Source organism: Myxine glutinosa, chromosome 6 (genome assembly GCF_964187855.1).
Source record: "Myxine glutinosa chromosome 6, kmMyxGlut1.1, whole genome shotgun sequence".
Lineage (NCBI taxonomy): Eukaryota > Metazoa > Chordata > Myxini > Myxiniformes > Myxinidae > Myxine > Myxine glutinosa.
This window is the reverse complement of record NC_136266.1, coordinates 135737592-135755484: the sequence shown is the minus strand read 5'-3', so window position 1 is coordinate 135755484 and position 17893 is coordinate 135737592. Positions and strand designations below refer to the sequence as shown.

General features: G+C 42.5%; 2 protein-coding genes across 6 annotated transcripts in view; both read left to right on the top strand.

The window, feature by feature from the left end:
* SACM1L (SAC1 like phosphatidylinositide phosphatase) overlaps positions 1–11233 on the top strand; it is a 100024-nt gene extending 88791 nt beyond the window's left edge. For 2 of the 5 annotated variants that reach the window (XM_078780558.1, XM_078780560.1), the window contains 7 exons: positions 2355–2493; positions 3670–3739; positions 4336–4408; positions 4958–5051; positions 8106–8201; positions 8897–8954; positions 9916–11233. In XM_078780558.1, coding sequence (XP_078636684.1) covers positions 2355–2493; positions 3670–3739; positions 4336–4408; positions 4958–5051; positions 8106–8201; positions 8897–8954; positions 9916–10052 — 667 coding nt within the window. In that variant the 3' untranslated portion in view covers positions 10053–11233. Of the gene's footprint in view, positions 1–2354; positions 2494–3669; positions 3740–4335; positions 4413–4957; positions 5052–8105; positions 8202–8896; positions 8955–9422; positions 9454–9915 lie in introns of all 5 variants that reach the window. The other 3 variants (XR_013623866.1, XM_078780559.1, XR_013623865.1) reach the window with 3 other exon arrangements.
* Positions 11234–14777: 3544 nt separating this feature from the next.
* Positions 14778–17893, top strand: part of SNRPD1 (small nuclear ribonucleoprotein D1 polypeptide) — a 51978-nt gene continuing 48862 nt past the window's right edge. Inside the window, exon 1 of the mRNA XM_068121115.2 lies at positions 14778–14928. Coding sequence (XP_067977216.1) covers positions 14915–14928 — 14 coding nt within the window. The 5' untranslated portion in view covers positions 14778–14914. The remainder of the gene's footprint in view (positions 14929–17893) is intronic.

Genomic DNA, 17893 nt, shown 5'->3' with positions numbered 1-17893 from the left:
TGAAGCATTTTTAGTTTCATGTACTATTATTGTTAGTTTGAGTGTGAAATGGAGATAACTTTATTCAAAGATAAAAATAATGTCTCAGAAGGAAAACGAGATGGGTGAGGGAGAAAACGGAAGAAGAAGAAGAGGCGGGCGAGCGGATCGAGTGAGATGGGGAAAGGAAGGCCTATCTGCTTCGAGGTGTCGGGCGGATGCTGGTGGACATTGGTCAAGAGCGAATATTGGTTTCCCCGGGAAAGGGATTCCTTTGACAGTGTCGTTATTGCTGTGGCGAATAAACCTGCGTGACGGGTTTTGCTTTTGGTTCCGAAAGTGAATCGTCGCTGGAGAGCAGGTACGCCTCCATTACCGGCCCGTCTGCTATTTCACCTCGCACCAGCCTTTCACCTCGCACCAGCCTTTCACCTGGTTCTCGTGTGTGTCGTGGATTTCACCTGGGAACTCGCGGTTCTTCGCGGTTCTCCGCTTGGGAGCCGCTGATCGTTCATGTCAGTGTCATTGTCTGGTGAACCGAAGGTGTGAACTCCCAGTCGCCTTTTGGGTGAACTTTTACCGGACCGACGTCGGCCCGACACCTCACCAAGCGGCTCGTCTGCAGTGTCGTCTGTTAGCCGTTCTGGGTTCAGGTCTCAGTTCGACCTTTTCTTGTGATCGCGAGAGCCAAGGGGATCGACTTTGGCCTGGTATCGTGACACAGTGACTTTGGGGGATGTTACCGATTGCTCACGTGGGAATACCGTGAGTTATTGATTCAGGAATTTGGTGGTACCATCATAGAAATTATATGGTGTTTGCTGTGCAAGTGAGGTTTTCTTGTATGTGCGTTACTTGTTATTATTGTGTGGTTTTAATACAATACTTGGTTTTTGTAACACTGATTGGTGTGGTTTCACCATTGGTCATTGGCACACATAATAGCACATCTTTCTGCCGTGACTCCTTTCGGGGCTCGGAGGTACACCGTGGCCGGGGTTTGGGGAGGAGCACGTAACAGTATTTAGTCCTCTGTATTGTTGGCAGACATACATATGAACGAGGAGAAAATTACATCGATTGTTAGCCACCATGTAGGACAATTTTTTTGATCGTCATGGAAATCACTTGAGATATGTAAGACATTGTAGGCAAGGCTTTGGCGGCAGTTGTAAAAATGACGTGTATATAAGTTGAAATTTAAAATTTAGGGGAGTCGGTAGTCAGATTAAGACGTAAAGGTGAATTCCTGAACCGAGTTGCACAATATTTTCTATCGGCTGTTTTCTATGCCTCTGCCGAGAAAGTAGCCGGAGGCATGTTTTCCGGTTGTCCGTCTGTCCATGCGTCCGTTCGTCCGCCCGTGTTAGGTCTTAGATAAAGCGATAACTTGAGAACGGCTGAAGGGAACCAAGTCAAACTTGGTATAAGTATGTATAATGAGGTATTGAACTGATTCTATTTTGGGGTCACAAGTTCAAGGTCAGAGGTCATGTTGGGTAAAAATCCTGCTAGCGCGATAAGTTGTGAACCAGTGATGGCATTTTTACCAAAGTTGGTACAAGTGTATATTATGATGCAGAGATGAACTCATTAGATCTTGGCATCAAAGGTCAGAGGTCATGTCAGGTAAAAATGTGATTCTTGAGAACAGCTGAAGAGATTGAAATGGAACTTGGTACAAGTATTTTAATGATGAAATAATGTGGATGGAGGCATATCAGTCGACGTCACGACATCGAAGAGTGCCGTTCTAGTTTTTTGTTTTTTTGTACCTTTATTTTGCACTTTTCTCACTTATTAGTCCCCTACCTGTGTACACCGGAGGGGACTATAGGTTTGCACTCCGTCCCTCCGTCTGTCCGTCTGTCAGTCCATCACGCAAAGAACAGTTTTCCAGACTTTCTTTCTAAACTCTTAATGCCAATGATTTCAAACTTGGTACATGGTTTCCTCATGATAGGTTACAGATCAAGTTCGAACTTCACGACGTTTCGATCATTTTTGACAAAGTTATGGCACTTTGAACTTTGGTAATTTCCCCAACAGTTTTCCCGACTTTTTTTCTCTGATATAACTTCTTCGCATAAAATGTTTTGCCATTTGTAGGCAATACCTAATTAGAATACATTATCATAGAGTGCTAAAAAGCCTTTAGTGAATAGCACCCCATGATTAGCCCTATACATAATACTGTCTTCTATGACAGTGCTACCCAATGTCGGTAGGGGACATGTATTGCAGCGCAATACTCAGAATGCTTGTTTACACTGGTTTGTGGCTGCAGTTAGTTACTCCCATCTGCATTGATTCAGTTTGCAGTTATTAAAAAAAATCTTATTTATGTTTAACAAGGAAACATTTTTTTTGCACAGATATTGTCTCTTGGACTCAGAAGGTCAGATGCTACAGCAGCAGGAAGGCATCTTTAGGACGAATTGCATCGACTGCCTGGATCGTACAAATGTTGTACAGAGCTTACTCGCTCGACGAACGCTGCAAGCACAGCTGCAGGTGTTTATTTTCACCGTTTCTCTTTCCAGTTGTGCTGTTTCCTCCAGACAGCCCAAGAGGCTGAAGGATCTGTCATATTGGATCGTATTCGTACTATACAATTATACATCTATCTTCTCATCTCGTATTCTTTGTTTTCACCTGGCTGGGTTAGTGTGCACGTTTGTGTTGGTGCACGTGTGTGTCAGTGTGTCGGTGTTAGTGTGTCGGTGTTAGTGCATGCACCAGATTTAGTGTGCACTTTGGTGCGCGCGTTAGTGTGTGTGTGTGTGTGCTTGCATGTCTTGGTGCACGTGTGCATACCTACACGTGCATTAATGTGCGTTTGTATGTGTGTACCTACATGTGCATTAGTGTGTGTGTGTGTGTGTGTGTGTGTGTGTGTGTGTGTGTGTGTGTGTGTGTGTGTGTGTGTGTGTGTGTGTGTGTTTTGCCTGCATGTCTGTTGATGCGCATGTGCGTACCGACACGTGCATTAATGTTAGTTTTTATGTGCGTACCTACACGAGCATTCATGTGTGTGTTAGTGTTGGTGCATACATCGGTGTTAGTGTGCACGTTGGTGCGTGTTTTAGTGTTCGTGTGTGTGCCTGCACATCCATTGGTGTACATGTGCATACCTGCACGCGCATTAATGTGTGTTCGTATGTGTGTACCTGCATGTGCTTTAATGTGTGTTTGTGCACCTGCACGTCTGTTGGTGCACTTGTGCGTACGAATGCAATCAAATGACAAGACTGAATTTTTGGATTGTACCTTTGTGCACCGTTGCAATACTGTCTTTTATCACGAAGTAACCATTATTGTTTCAATAGTTTCCTATAGAGTATAGACAAAACATTATTTCTGCCCGTCGGTATCCATGCGTAACACTGATAGCCACTATGGTGATGTGGAAAACTAAAACTTTGGCAAGGAGTCCATTCGTCCGTTGTTAACGGGGTCTGAGCACATACGTACAATTTCATTTTGTGCCTAATTATCCGTATACATGCAAATTGCTTGCAATTTCTGATTGATCAGATTGTTCGTGCTTTGTGATCTCCCCTCTGGGTATGTCGTCTTCCTTTTTAAAAGAAAGTACTCTCTGCTACCGTGCTTGTGCTGAGTGTCGAGTCTTTCTCGACTTTGTCTTCCTTGACAAATTGTTTGACTTGCATGTCTGTTTGTCCCAAGCGGCTGGGTGTCCTTCACGCAGGGCAACACACGGAGGATCACCTGGAGTTTGAGTTTGTTTACAAGAACGGTGAGAATGGGTAAAAAGTACTGAAGACATAAATCAAAGCGAGGTTCACTGTAAATGTTGCTGAGAGGTGGGCCGGGAACATTTGTTTGGACGGGAAAAGCTCGCAGGCCAATGACGGAGCGAGTTTTTTGGGAAGTAGAACTTGCATTCCGGTGGATCGAGTAGCTTTGTAATCACAGAATAGTGTACTCGTTAACATCCAGGTCTGGTATTCTGCATGCAAGCAAGTCCTTAACTAGGCACATCAGTAGGAGAAGCATGCAGTGCTCCTAAATGCAATTTGTGGATAAACTCCCTCATGTGTGATGAAGCCAGTTGCTGTACATCCTCCGTTAAAAGTGTCCTAGTGGGCACTCGCTGCGTTTAATACCATCAATGCTTACTTGGCTATTCTTGTTAGAATAAATGAAGAACATTTTCTATCTAGGCCGATGGGTGCATTGCCATTTAACTTGTGTGTCGGTGGTGGGGGCGGTGGGAATGTTGCTCTCTCAACTTGTTTCTCTTTTTTGCCCTTGTTTTGTGTATTCTGTGCACATGTTGCATTCTGAACATTTTTCTTTCTCCCTCCCCAACACCCCCACCCACTCCGGCAGTCTGGGCTGACAACGCAGACGCTTGTGCGAAGCAATACGCTGGCACAGGGGCCTTGAAGACCGACTACACGCGGCAAGTATTACTCGCACATATGTACACCTCACCGATATCCTCATATTGCTCCTTTCACACCTCCTCTCCCTTTGTTTTAACACCTTGCTTTTGTTCATTTTGCACAGCTGTGATCCAGAAAGTTACATTTAACAGGGAGGCATGATGATGTTTATTTCCCTGCATCCCCTATTTTTGTTGGGCTAGCCTGGTGTTGGGCTAGCGGCTAGGGTGCCGGCTTAGGATCCTAGGATCCTGGGTTCGAATCCCGGTCGATCGCTGAATTAACGCCAGGGGGGTTGACTCAGCCTGTCATCCTTTCGAGGTCGGCTAATTGAGTACCAGTTCACTGGTAATTCCCTGTTTGTCGTTAAAGGCGGCAAAAAGGGTTGGCGTCAGGAAGGGCATCCGGCCGCAAAACATTGCTTCAAAAAGGGGACCAAAAAAACAACAACCACGGTGCCCGAAAAAGGCCAACCCCCGCTTTGCGGGGAAAAATGGCCTCTAAAGGTGGTTATATTTTTTATTATATCCCCTATAACCTGATCTTCCTTATTTTACCCTTGGCAGGAAAGGGAGGCGAACCAAGTGGGGCTTGTTGATGGATGGTTGGAATTCGCTCATTCGTTATTACAAAAACAACTTTTCTGATGGTTTTCGACAGGTACACTTTGTCTTGTGCAGAATGTGTTCGTTACCTGATTACTATGGAAGCCTACATTTAATCACTGCTAATGTAGTTACTTATTTTTACATCTTCACCGTTGGTATTTGACATTATTGCTTGCCTTCCACACAAACATTTTGCAGTTTTCGTAATAATATTTAATCATAACTTTTGTAAAACGTCTTTTGCTTGCAATTCTCTGCTACCGTGCCGTGCCAACTTGTGAACAAGTGATGGGATTTTGAACAAACTTGGCATAAGTACATATATGATGCAAAGATGAACTCACTGGATTACGCCATCAAGAGGTCAAAATCAAATCAGTTTATAATAATATTTAATCATAACTTTTGTAAAACGTCTGTTTAATAATAATTTCGAGGCACTTTTCTAATTAGTTTGTCTTTGTAACAGTATGCTTATGGTTATTTAACTGCTGTTTTGATGATGGTGTTAAAGTATGTTTTGTATTTTTTCTGTAATTTTACTTTATTTATTTCTGAGTGAAGTTTTAGACTGTTAAATGGTGACATTTATAGCCAAGCAGTGATGCTTTGACCGAAGTATTTTGTCTTGTGCAAATTTTTTGTATTTGTATTTAAAATATGCAAAATTTTGTATTTATTTTTCCTTGATCGTGAGTTGGCAGGATGGCTTTGAGGGAGCGTGTACCCCCGTCCCCCTTTGAGCCGTCTAGTCTGGGAATGATTCGCAGGCCGACTATAAGCTGTCATATTGGTGTTCTGTCGACAGGGCATTGCATAATTGAACAATCTGGGATCTGCTTGCTGCCATTCGCTGGTGGATTGACGTCAAACCCCATTGTGTATTTTACAAGGGTACCAGCACCCTGGCTAAATTCCAAATTTCTGTCTTGACCTAAAGGAGATATTACATCAGCGGTATGTTTGTGCCCCTCAGAAATTATACGACCTGTGATCTGAACTCGTAATTGACTCCCGGCCCAAAATAGTTGATACGATGCAAAGATGCCTTAGTGGCAACTGCCTCACCTTTAGCCGATCTGATGAGCTACTTGTATATTATTATCCATCTACAATTCGGCGAATAAGAACTGAATTTTTCGACTTCATTTAACCTGTACATTCTGTCAATTTTTATCCTTTCTCTTATTTTTTTTTCTTCTCTTTGCAACCTACTACTTTCATTATTCCCTCTTATCTTCTTTTCTGTTAAAAAATAAACAATATGTAATAGTGGGCTCGTTAGCCTTCAGATAATTGTTCAGAATGAGTATAAACATGCATTTATAAAAGAACCAATTGAAATCCATGACAAAACCATCAATACGATAAATCGTCAAGATTACAGTGCCAAATTAAATACGAGTAGAAACTAGAACGACACTCTGACATCACGACTTCGACCGATATGCCTACGCCCACATTATTACCTCATTATAAATACTTGTACCAAGTTTGATTTAAATCCATTCAGCTGTTCTCAAGTACCATATTTTTACCTGACGACCTCTGACCTTTGACCTCTTGATGGCATAATCCAGTGAGTTCATCTTTGCATCATATATGTACTTATGCCAAGTTTGTTCAAAATCCCATCACTTGTTCGCAAGTTGGCACGGCAACGTCATTTTTATTTAACATGATCTCTGACCTTTGACTTCTTGACTCCAAAATCTAATCAGTTCATCTTCGCATCATATATACTTATACCATGTTTGTTGAAAATCCCATCACTGGTTCACGAGTTGGCACGGCAACATAATTTTTACTTAACATGACCTTTGTCCTCTTGATCCCAAAATCTAATCGGTTCATCTTTTCATCATAATACATACTTGTACCAACTTTGGACAGAATCCCATCACTGGTTCACAAGTTATCGCAGTAACAGGATTTATACCGAACATGACCTCCAGCCTTTGTCCTCGTGACCCCAAAATCTAATCAGTTCATCTTTTCATCATTATACTTACCTGTACCAAGTTTGACTTAGATCCCTTCAGCTGTTCTTAAGTTATCGTGGTAACTAAATAATTGTAACTTAACATGACTTCTGATCTTTGTCCTCTTGACCCCAAAATCAAATCAGTTTATCTTTGCTTCAAAATATATAACTATACCAAGTGTGGTAAAAATTCCATGACAGGTTCACAAGTTAACTTGGTAACAGAATTTCTACCTGATGGGATTGACATTTGACCTCTTGACCCCCAAAATCTAGTCAATTGATCTTTACATAATTATACATACATGGACCAAGTTTGAATTAGATCCCTTCAGCCGTTCTCAAGTTATAAGCCTATTACAGACTTTGACCTTTGACTTCTTGACCCCAAAATCTAATCATCTTTACCTCATTATACATACCTTCACCAAGTTTGACTAAGATCCCTTCAGCCGTTCTCAAGTTATCGCGGTAACGGAAACCTATAATAGACGGAGGGACAGCCGGATGGACAACCCGAAAACCGATTGCCTCTGGTGACTTAGTCGGTAAAGGCATAAAAAAAAGAACAATTTGCATCTCAAAACCATCAAACACAAAGCATAATACTTTAGTACTTGCTTGTCTATACAACAACACAACATGCATTTTAAGGCCATTTTCCCTGCTAGAGCGGGGGTTAGCCTTGCGGTCCCCATGACAATCTTCTCCATTTTGCCCTATTTTCTGCATCTCTCCTTGTTAACCCCCTTGCCCGCATTTCTTCTTCCACCATCTTTAGCCAAGTCTTTCTCTGTCTTCCCCGTCCTCTACTTCCTTCTACATTCATTTCCATCACTCTTCTCAACCATTCACTTTCATCCTTCCTCAACACATGACCAAACCATCTCAACCTGTTCCTCTTCACAGCATCCATCACAGGCTCTATTCCCATCATCTTTCGCAATTCATCATTTGTCTTCCTCTCTCTCAACGATACTCCGCACATCCACCGAACCATTCGCATTTCCCCTTGCTTGCTTGTCTTGCTTGCCTATGCAATAGACAATAGACTTGCTTGTCTATGCAGTAGTTTATTCAATAAATGAGGATTTGTCCAACTTTTTTGTTTTCCTTCCATAGGATTCTATTGACCTCTTCTTGGGGAACTTTGTGGTGGAGGACACAGGGCGGGGGTTGGATCCGCTCCACGAACAGAAGGATTGGAAATTCATGACGGTCAGTTGAACAACAATTAAGAGGGAGGGATGCATGAAGTTTACAGGTTAGCTCAGAGGGAGCAAACACACCTTTGACCTGTGAAGTCTTGGGTTTTTGTTTTCCCCAAGATCTGCCTGCAAATGAGTACACCGATGTTAAGCCATGTGTCCTATTCATTCGCAGTTGCTGGTGCAATGTTAAAGATCCACGGTCCATTTTGAAGTCGTAGGCTATTGTGTACTGTTACCCTGGTCAAATTCCTGCCCCAACATACACCATTCCCAGGTGGAGGGGTTACCTTTCCAGGGTTGCTTCACAGCCATGAAAATTATAGACTTGTCGTAGGTGCCCTGCTCCGTATAGAAGTATGGTCCTTATGATGAAATTGTCATTTGTGGAAATGGGATTTGTGTGACGGGGAGGTTGGGTGCGTTGCTAGGTTTTGTAAGTGGATTTAATTGATGAATGTGAAAGTTTTGAAGCGATTGTAAAATAATCAGATTTTATTGAGATTTGTGTGCATGTGTTGCATATGCTGGGTTGTTTATTAGGCAGTGTATAATATAATCAAAAAATTTCATCAGTTTATTAATGGAGTCGTGGGAAGAGTGTTATTTTTGGAAATGATTACTAATTTCCTGTCTCTACATATCCCCCCGCTGCCTTTCTTACTCTCAATCTTTTGTCCAACCTTCACCTTCCCTATACTCCAGCTACCCATCGTCATGCTTGTTGCATTCTCGATGTGCATCGTGTGCTGTCTGACAGCAGGTACGGCCATGCACGCTGCTTCCACTCCCACCCCAACCCCCACCCATCCCTAAAAGAAAACATTGCCAAGTCAAGCCCGGTTTGCAACACATCTCTCCACACTTCCTTACTCTTACCGATAGGATGTGTTTGTAACTTCAGTCATAACCTGGAGGTATTTGCTTTCCCATCATTGGCCCTTTCTAAAAAAAAAAAATCTTTGTCCCAGTGGCTTTTAATGTCACGGGTATTTAACATTCGTCACTTCACTATATATGTGCAGCAGTTGCTATAAAGAGATCATCGTAAGGCACTGAGGTTTATAACTTGCAGCTTTTTAAAGCACAACCCTCCGATGACCAAATAGGTATAATTGTCATACTGCCTTCAGGAAATGGGTGGGTTTTGAGTTCATCCTTTATGCAAGAAGTCGAATAAGTCGAAATGTGCTCACATTTTAACCGGAACTTGTGGTTCCATCCCTTGTAGCTCGAGGGCTTCTCCACAAAGTGCAGTTCTGGTAAGATTGAGGCAAGGCTTATGAAATAATCTGACTAACTTTGACATTTGCTGCCATGCACTTCAGTGGGAAAGCTTACAGTCTTTGGCAGAACTGGAGATCTGCTTTCCCTTACCGGGGTGATAAATCTAAGCAGGAGGGTGTCTTCTCTCGCTCTCTGTAGCCCTCCCTTCTCATCTCGTGCCGTCACATGCTTACTCTTACTCAATACTGGAATCACATGGAATCACATCGGCAAAAAATCACATGGAACTCAATACTGTAAGACCTAGTGATGTTGGGATAACGGAAGGGGACTAACATCTGCATCGGCAAAACGATGTGCGATTTGTCTAACACCCATGTTTGCTTTGTATATTTTCTTCTTTCCTTTCACTATGCTTCTTCATCGCATTCCATTTGTGTTTTTCTTGGCTTACATGTGTGACCTGCCCCCTTTCTTTCTTTTTTTGTGCGAAACAGGTGAAACCACTTCAGAGATGCTGGTGTACGTGGCATTTTGGGCTAGCGCGAGTGCTGCCACCGGTGCGGTGATCTTGTACAACGGGCGCGAATTTGTTGATGCGCCGCGCCTCGTGCAAAAGGAGAAAAAAGATTGAGACAGCGCGTGCGGGAGGAGACACTCTGCGGGGAGCCATGGTTGGAACTCAATACCATTCTGGAAAATCTACTGATCCATATTTTCCTCACCATCTTCCTTTACCTCATTGCTTCTCCCCTTTACTCTCGACATACAAAACACGTTGTGGCCAAGTTGGCACGCTGCGTCACATTCCAGCAGCATCCACCGTCGTCAACTGTCACGTAATGGTCAGCATGTCGCTTTGATGACTCTTCCAGTTGCTTTCATACGCCCAATAGTTTGTTGTTCGGGACCGACCTTGGCTTTGCCGATCGAGCAAGGTTTAATCCCAGTATTTGCATCGAGCTCAGTGTGCACTCAGAAAACTGCAGAGATGAAAATGCACAAAGACTTCTGGTCTTTGGAAGGTTTATTCCAAGTAAATGTTAAATGTCGACTCAGAAACAAGATATATATTCAACTAACTTTCGAGGTTAAAAATAAAAAGCAAGTCTGGCTTTACCGTACTTGAGTTCCCTGCACTTGCGGATGTGCACGAACACGTAGATCGGAAGGTTGATCAACTTTTCTTTGCTGCAATTTGGTGCGATTTGCCATTAATTTGATTACGGTGTTTGCTGACAATCCAGAAAGAAAGAAAATTGTTTTGCAAAACTTTGCACTCTTCAATGAAAATGCTTGAGGTGAATGGGAGAGGTGAACATAGGGTTATACAGTAGTTATCGGTGGTCTTTTTAATCATACTTTTGTTTTTCTTCCAGCCTTTTGTGAACAACATCACCCCGTGGAATAATCTCTTTCCGCACGATTTCAATCGTCCTTTCGGCTTGATTTTGCACGCATATAGTCGAGCTTTATTGCCCAGCCTCGTTGCGCGTCTTTGGATCGGCTGGGCCATGAGTTTGTATCCGATTGTTCACGATATCATATTCTGTACCTTATTCTTTGTTTTATAGGTTAATGATTAATGAGCTGTATTGTCGTGCATTATTTCCATGCATCATCTGCGATAATGACATCGGTTTTGTCAATGTGACGTTGCTGGAGATATTGTACATTGGAGGGATGGAGCCATGGGTGCGGGTGGGAGTGCGTGCGATTCTTGATACTTTATCTTTTTCTTACCTAAGTTGACTAACTTTGTTTTGATTTTATGATGAAAGTTTGGAATTGCAAAAATAAAGATATAGAGGATAACTGTTTTTTTTTTTGTGGTAAGGATGGGGGATGACATTAGGTGGTGGTGCACTGCCTGTTTGTGAATCCCTGGAAAGACGAGTGGGATTGACCAGGGGATTGCAAAGCCTCAGGAAGGTGGTTCTTCAGACAAAAGGGAAGAAGAAAAGAGTTGTATGCATTCAGCTGATACCATGGAAGTTTAAAATGTAGGTTTTACTGGAAAATGCATACATGCTGGAATTGCTGGGAAGGGTTTGGGGCTTTCTTTAGTGTGTAGCACATGGCTGAGGGTATCATTTGCTGGGGACAGGGCTGTACCACTGATGCCCCTGGTATGTTAGAGCAGGAATGTGTAATTTGTTCAGGGTGCTGGTGATAGCTCGCCTACTCCTAACGAAGGACACCGTCACCTTTTTACACCGGACACCTTCTTTAACACCGACCAACTAATGCTGGGAAATGGCATGCCCAGTTTAACATCCATTCAAGGGAGGCACAAACACCCAGGCCTAGCCCTGTCTGCGAAACATCCGGATGACAGTTTATAGTTGGACCGAGATTCGGAGGAGAACAAGATATCTCACAGGTGAGTGTGCATACCTCTAGGCATCCTGCCAGTCCAAAGCTGATTTTATGGACCATACAATTATTGACAAAAATACAAATGCTGTAAGCCAGTCATCTTCCTCTCTTCCCTTTATCAGGGGTGAGGCCAAATGGTACCTACCAAACTTCTACCCTGCCTTGAACACGATACGACTCCACTTCCCTGTCCTCAGCCAACTCTCTCCACTCTCTCACCAGCCATCCCTTATTGATTTCCAATCTCGACCGCGGTCTATCTACCTCCTTTCCTCCTACCTCGCTCCCTTGACCTATCCGCTTTCTTTGCCATTCTCTCTTCCTCCATCCGCATCAAGCGTTGAGCTCACTTCAGCCGGAATTTCACTAATGTCCCCATCAAGCCCATCTGCACACCAATCTCTTCCTTCAATTCATCCATTCTTCTATCCACCCTCTTCACTCCTGCAATCCTCCTGACCCAGTTATCACAAACCTGCAGCCTCTCTCTTGTTGTCTCTCTCTAAGTGCCAGTCTCCAAACCGTAAAGGTAGGCTGGCATTACACACGACATCAGAACCTTTCCTTTTAATCTTTGTCTGCCATTACATCCTCCACCCTCCCACACATTCGCACCCACCTGAATCCTCCTCCGCACCTTTTTAAATTACTTTCAAAATCGAAGATTTTTCAACTATATTGGTTGGTCTTGTGCGTTATTCTGTTTGTCTGTCTGTCTGTCTATCTGTCTGTCAATTGCCTACAGGTCACAAGTTTAAACCGATCTTCACAAAACTTCACCAGATGGTAGAGTTGGACATAATGAAGAAGCTACTCCCCTTGAGGAGGTCAAACCTTGATTGAGGTTTGACCTTGATTGAGGTCAAAGGTCATCTTGAGGTCAAATTTCTAAAATTGTCATTTTTCATCCGATTCACTTGAAAATTCAACAGCATTTGCATATGGCGTCACTAATTTGGGGAAACTAACTATTTTAACTCTTCGATGCAGGCGTCAAAAATCCTACATAAACGCAGCCACTGGGCCTCAGAGGCCCAACGGATGTATTCCTGTAATGTTTTTTTTAATAGATTTTTTTTTTCTTTCATATCCTTTTTCAATCCAAGTCGATGCTCATGGATGTGTATTTGCTCAGAAAATGTGAATCATTGATCCTATTAGTTGGAAGAATCCCATACAAGTAATGAATCTTTATTTATTTTTTACAAAATTATTTTGTTCTTGGTTTTTCAACTTTTTTTCTCTAAAAAGTTGAGGTTCATGGAGGAGTATTTGCTCAAAAATATGATTCACTAATCCTTTTATTCAGAATGTATATGTCCACAACTGTCAAAAATCCTTCACCTATGCAGCCATTGGGCCTCGGAGGCCCCACAAATGTATTTGTGTGAAGTTTTTAAATTTTCATATTTTTGTCACTGAATTATTTGTAACCAAGTTATAGGAGCATATAATGAGGCTCATATCAAGAATGAATGAATGAATGAATGATCGTTTTAAGGCCATTTTCCCCGCTAGAGCAGGGGTTAGCCTTGTGGGCCCCATGACGATCATGGTTCCCTGTTTGAGACAATGTTTTTATGGCCGGATGCCCTTCCTGACGCCAACTCTTGGTCACGCTCTTATGATGCGCAGGGATACGGTGTACCTATTCTAAATCGGGATACACACCGTGATCATTCATCCCAGCAAGCTGGTACTCAATTTGCCGACCTCGGAAGGATGACAGGCTGGGTCAACCCCCCTGGCGTTAATTCAGCGATCGACCGGGATTCGAACCCAGGATCCTAGGATCCACAAGCTGGCACCCTAACCACTAAGCCAACACCAGGCTCATATCATATCAAGAAAATAATGACTATAACATAGTAGTACAACATTTATGCGGGGCCTCGAAGGCCCCAGGCCTGCATTCGTGTCGGATTTTCTGGTTATAAATGAAGAATGAAGATTTTCCCACGAGCCTGAATGTTTTTTTTGTTTTTTTGTTACTGAATTTTGTGTAACAACATGAAAGTTGGTGAAAATGAGGCTCATTCCAAAAAAAAAAAATTGTACAGCATAGTTTTTGCAACAAAAAAAACGTGTGGGCCTCCGAGGCCCAATCACTGCATCCAAGGGTTAAGGCCACAAGGTCAAACTTCTGATATATCAATTTTTATCTGAAAAAAATCATTAATTTTAATCCGATTGACCTGAGCTTTGATTAAGATCGTCAATTTTAATCTTAACGAAATGGACAATTTGATGTATCCATGGCAACTTTTTGGGGGGAGGGTGGATTTTGCAAGTATCGTGCTCTGCACACATCTTCGTGGTCTTTTTTATTTATTTTCTTTTTTTGTATACAAATTTGAGACTCGTGTAAGAGCTAACACATAAAAACAGAAACACATATAAAACATAATAATAAAGGGAGCGGGAGACAAGAGGGAGAGAGAGAGAGGAAAGCACAACAACAAAAGGTGGATTTGAGGTTAATTTTAAAAACGGCGACGTTGTTCCTGCACATTATCCTCTTCTTTCCTCTGACGTACCATCTCATGTCACTGTTCCTCCGATACTCAAACCTATTTCCCTGTATGATCTCCTTGTACTTCCTCGGATCTTGAACATCTCCCGTTTCCAATCCTCAGGAATTGAACTCTCTCAAACATACGTTAAACAGCCTCTTCCATGAAGTCTTCGTCCATCGTCCAACTTCTGCTGCGATTATTATCTCTGTACACACCTCATCAATGCCTGGCACCCTTACCTTCTTCTTCCTCCTCGTCGTCCGTAATCTCCACCAACTCAACTTTTCCCTCATTATTTTGTTGTGCAATTTAAATTTGGTCTCTGTAATATAATGATTTGGTGCAGCGGTGTAGTCGACGCCAACTCCATGGGCGGTGTAACGACGGAGATTTTGTGTGTTTACTGGTCCCTTACGATTCAGTTTTATATTTTTCAATTCTCCCATTAATTTGAATGGACTTTCTCTAAAATATATTCTGATCAGTCCTTGTGATGAAAATTTGAAAGTTAATCGTTCGCTCCAGCACTGTGTCGATTCGGCAGGTTTTTGTTTTCGGTCGTTGAACCTTCTGGGTAAATCCACCGCCATCTGCACTCAAGATGAAGCTTGTGCGGTAAGAGTATAACAACCGATGAATGTTTCCACCTCGGTTTTGCATTTGAGGTTGAAATGTCTTGGCTGAGAATTGCGTGCGCGGGAAACTTTGCATGAAGTGATGGCGGCGCTTGTAGTGCTAGGGGCCTGGCTTGAGCCATTCATTGACGGGCGTTTCATACGATTTAACATCGAAATTGTAACCTCAATGTGAATTTAAATATACAGTAATTGATTGTGTTCTACATTTGGATGTTAGTGTTACATGGCATAATGCTTGGAGTGTTCGTTCTGAGCGAGCGAGGTCTGTACTGTACTGTAGCCGTAGGTCGAACCCCGGCCGGCTGAGTCGGAATAAAGACGTTTTAAACTAGTACACCCGTTCCTTACGGAAGAGGCAGGAAGGATAGTTTTTCTGTGGTTATATAGATTCCAGTAGATCTAGGCTCGGGCCTCAAGAACATCAGGGGTATGTTCATTTGTCAAGTTTCTTGTAGTGTGCTCGCCGAGTGGCTTAAGCGTCCAAGCAAGCGCTCTGGTCAAAACCATTGATACGGAACGGGTAGCTTGTCAAGCGATAGCTAGCCGCTTGGTAACTGGGCTGAACAAACCCCGGGTTTTCTCCCTTTAAGTTTAGTGTTAAACAGCATTAGCGGCTGTTTACAAAGGTACGTGCTTGTGGTTTATAATATTTTTAGCTCGCCTGGAAATGAGTTCAGGGGTGCGTATGTAATGGTACGTTGTTCGTCCGTCCGTAAACACTTGAAACTTCTCCAAAACCGCTGAGGGGATTGCGACCAAATTTGGCAAAATTATGTTTGTTGTGTTGTGACTGAAGTTTGTTCACAGCATTAAAAAAAAACTTTGTCTAAGGGGGTCTACCGGGGAGTCAAAGTGGGTCCAGGTTTGACTCCCCAAAAATAGGTATTTGCTTTCTTAGAAACTACACACACAATTTAGATTAAACGTCACCACAACCTTCACCACCCGTGATGTACCAAAGTTTGTTCATGGCATTCGAACAATTGTGGGTCCTGGGAGGTATATGGGGGGGGGGGGGGGGGAGTGGGGGAGTGGGGGAGTGGTTTCCCCCCCAAAATAGGTATTTTTTTGTTTATTTGTTTAAAGTCTTATGATTATGTTCGTATGATTCTACATGCTGCCCTGTCTTCTAGCATGCATTGAAATTGGTTTGAAATACCTTTGTAGTCACAGTGCAGTATAGCTTATTCTACCAGGTGAGCGCCAGGGGTATTGCCCCTATGTTTACTTCTGGTAGGGGTGCTCCTATGAAGATGGCACGATAAAATGTTGATGCACTTTAACACAGCGATTGTTCAAGGAGTAAAAACCCCTTGGGGAGTGAAGATATTAGTGTTAATATTGTTTTGTACAAACATTAATAATATGCTATTAGTATTATTACCCTGCGCTCGTGAAGCGAAAAGCGAGGTTAAGCAATCTGCTGCGTACGTGTGCCGTACCCGTTGGCCCGATCGACATGAAATTTTACCGTAGGAACGCCTCTGCCTGTAGTTTTTTTTTGCTGATAATTATGACATAGGTCACGTGGTACGGACGCCATCTTGGAAAAACGTTACACCCCTATATCTCCCAAACTGCTTAATGGAAAAAAATTGAAACCTGGTTCATTGTCAAGTACACCCCATGGGGAATAAGAGATGTTAATGATGATGTCATAAGTGCCTCCATTATGACGTCATAATTCGACAAGTACAACGCTTGATCTGGTCAGTATGAAAAAAAAATTCCTCTGCAACTGTTAGACTGATGGACACAAAATTTTCAGAATATGAGCATCTCCTCCTGTAGAATTGTTCTAATGATAATTATGACGTCATAGGCCACGTGGTACAGGCGCCATCTTGGAAAAATCGAATAAAGTTGCACCTCTATCTCCGAAACCACTCCATGGAAATTTTTTTAATATGGCTTAATGTCGAGCACTCCCCTTGGGGAATAAGATATGTTAATGATGATGTCATCAGTACCGTAATAATACCGTCATAATTCGGCAAGTACAACACTTGATTCAATCAGTATGAATTTTTTTTCTCTGCAATTCTTGGACCGATTGACACAATTTTCACCAAAGGAGCGCCTCCTCCTGTGGAATATTTTAATAATCATGACGTCATAGGTCATGTGGTACAGGCGCCATCTTGGAAAAACCGAAAAATGTTGCGCCTCTATATCTCCAAAACCGCTGCATGGAAAAAATTGAAACATGGCTCATTGTAAAGAACTCCATATGGGGAATAGGTGTTGTTAACGATGTCATAATTATGGCACCAATGACGTCGTCATAATTCGACAGGGACAACGCTTATTCTGATCAGTTTGAAATCTATTGAGTGTGATCTATGCAACAATTATATCAGAGAATATAAATTTATGATGTCATCACTCACGTGGTCTGGCAGCCATATTGGATCAAAGAAAAAAAAAATGTTCAAAAACAGAAGAGTTGGCTCGCACCAAGTTGACTGCAGTATTCTATGAATGACTGCAGTATGACTGCAGTGTAAGTATTCTATGAATACCATCTAGTTACTTTTGTTATTAGAAGCGGCTTTGGAAAAACGTCATGATAAAGCTAACTTAACACGGATATACACCTCAACACGCAATCCTCTTGGTGGGGAAAACCTCCTTGGGGGAGAGGAGGAAGTTCATTCGCTACAACCTTCATTGTGTTACCCTTAGTCTCCCTGTGAAGTTTGGTTGAGATTGGATAAGTAACGACCGAATGTATCATTGTCAAATAAGCATCAGACAGACAGACAGACAGACAGACACCAAATTGTGTGTTTTATTGTGATGCTGCTTCCTACTTCCTGTTTCCTGCCTGACATACATCCTTTAAACGAGAGGAGCACTGACAGACAGCCATAAGTTGGCAACCTTAGCGCAGGCTTTAATGGATCAATTTGCCTCCTACGTTGAAGTCGATCACACGGTCA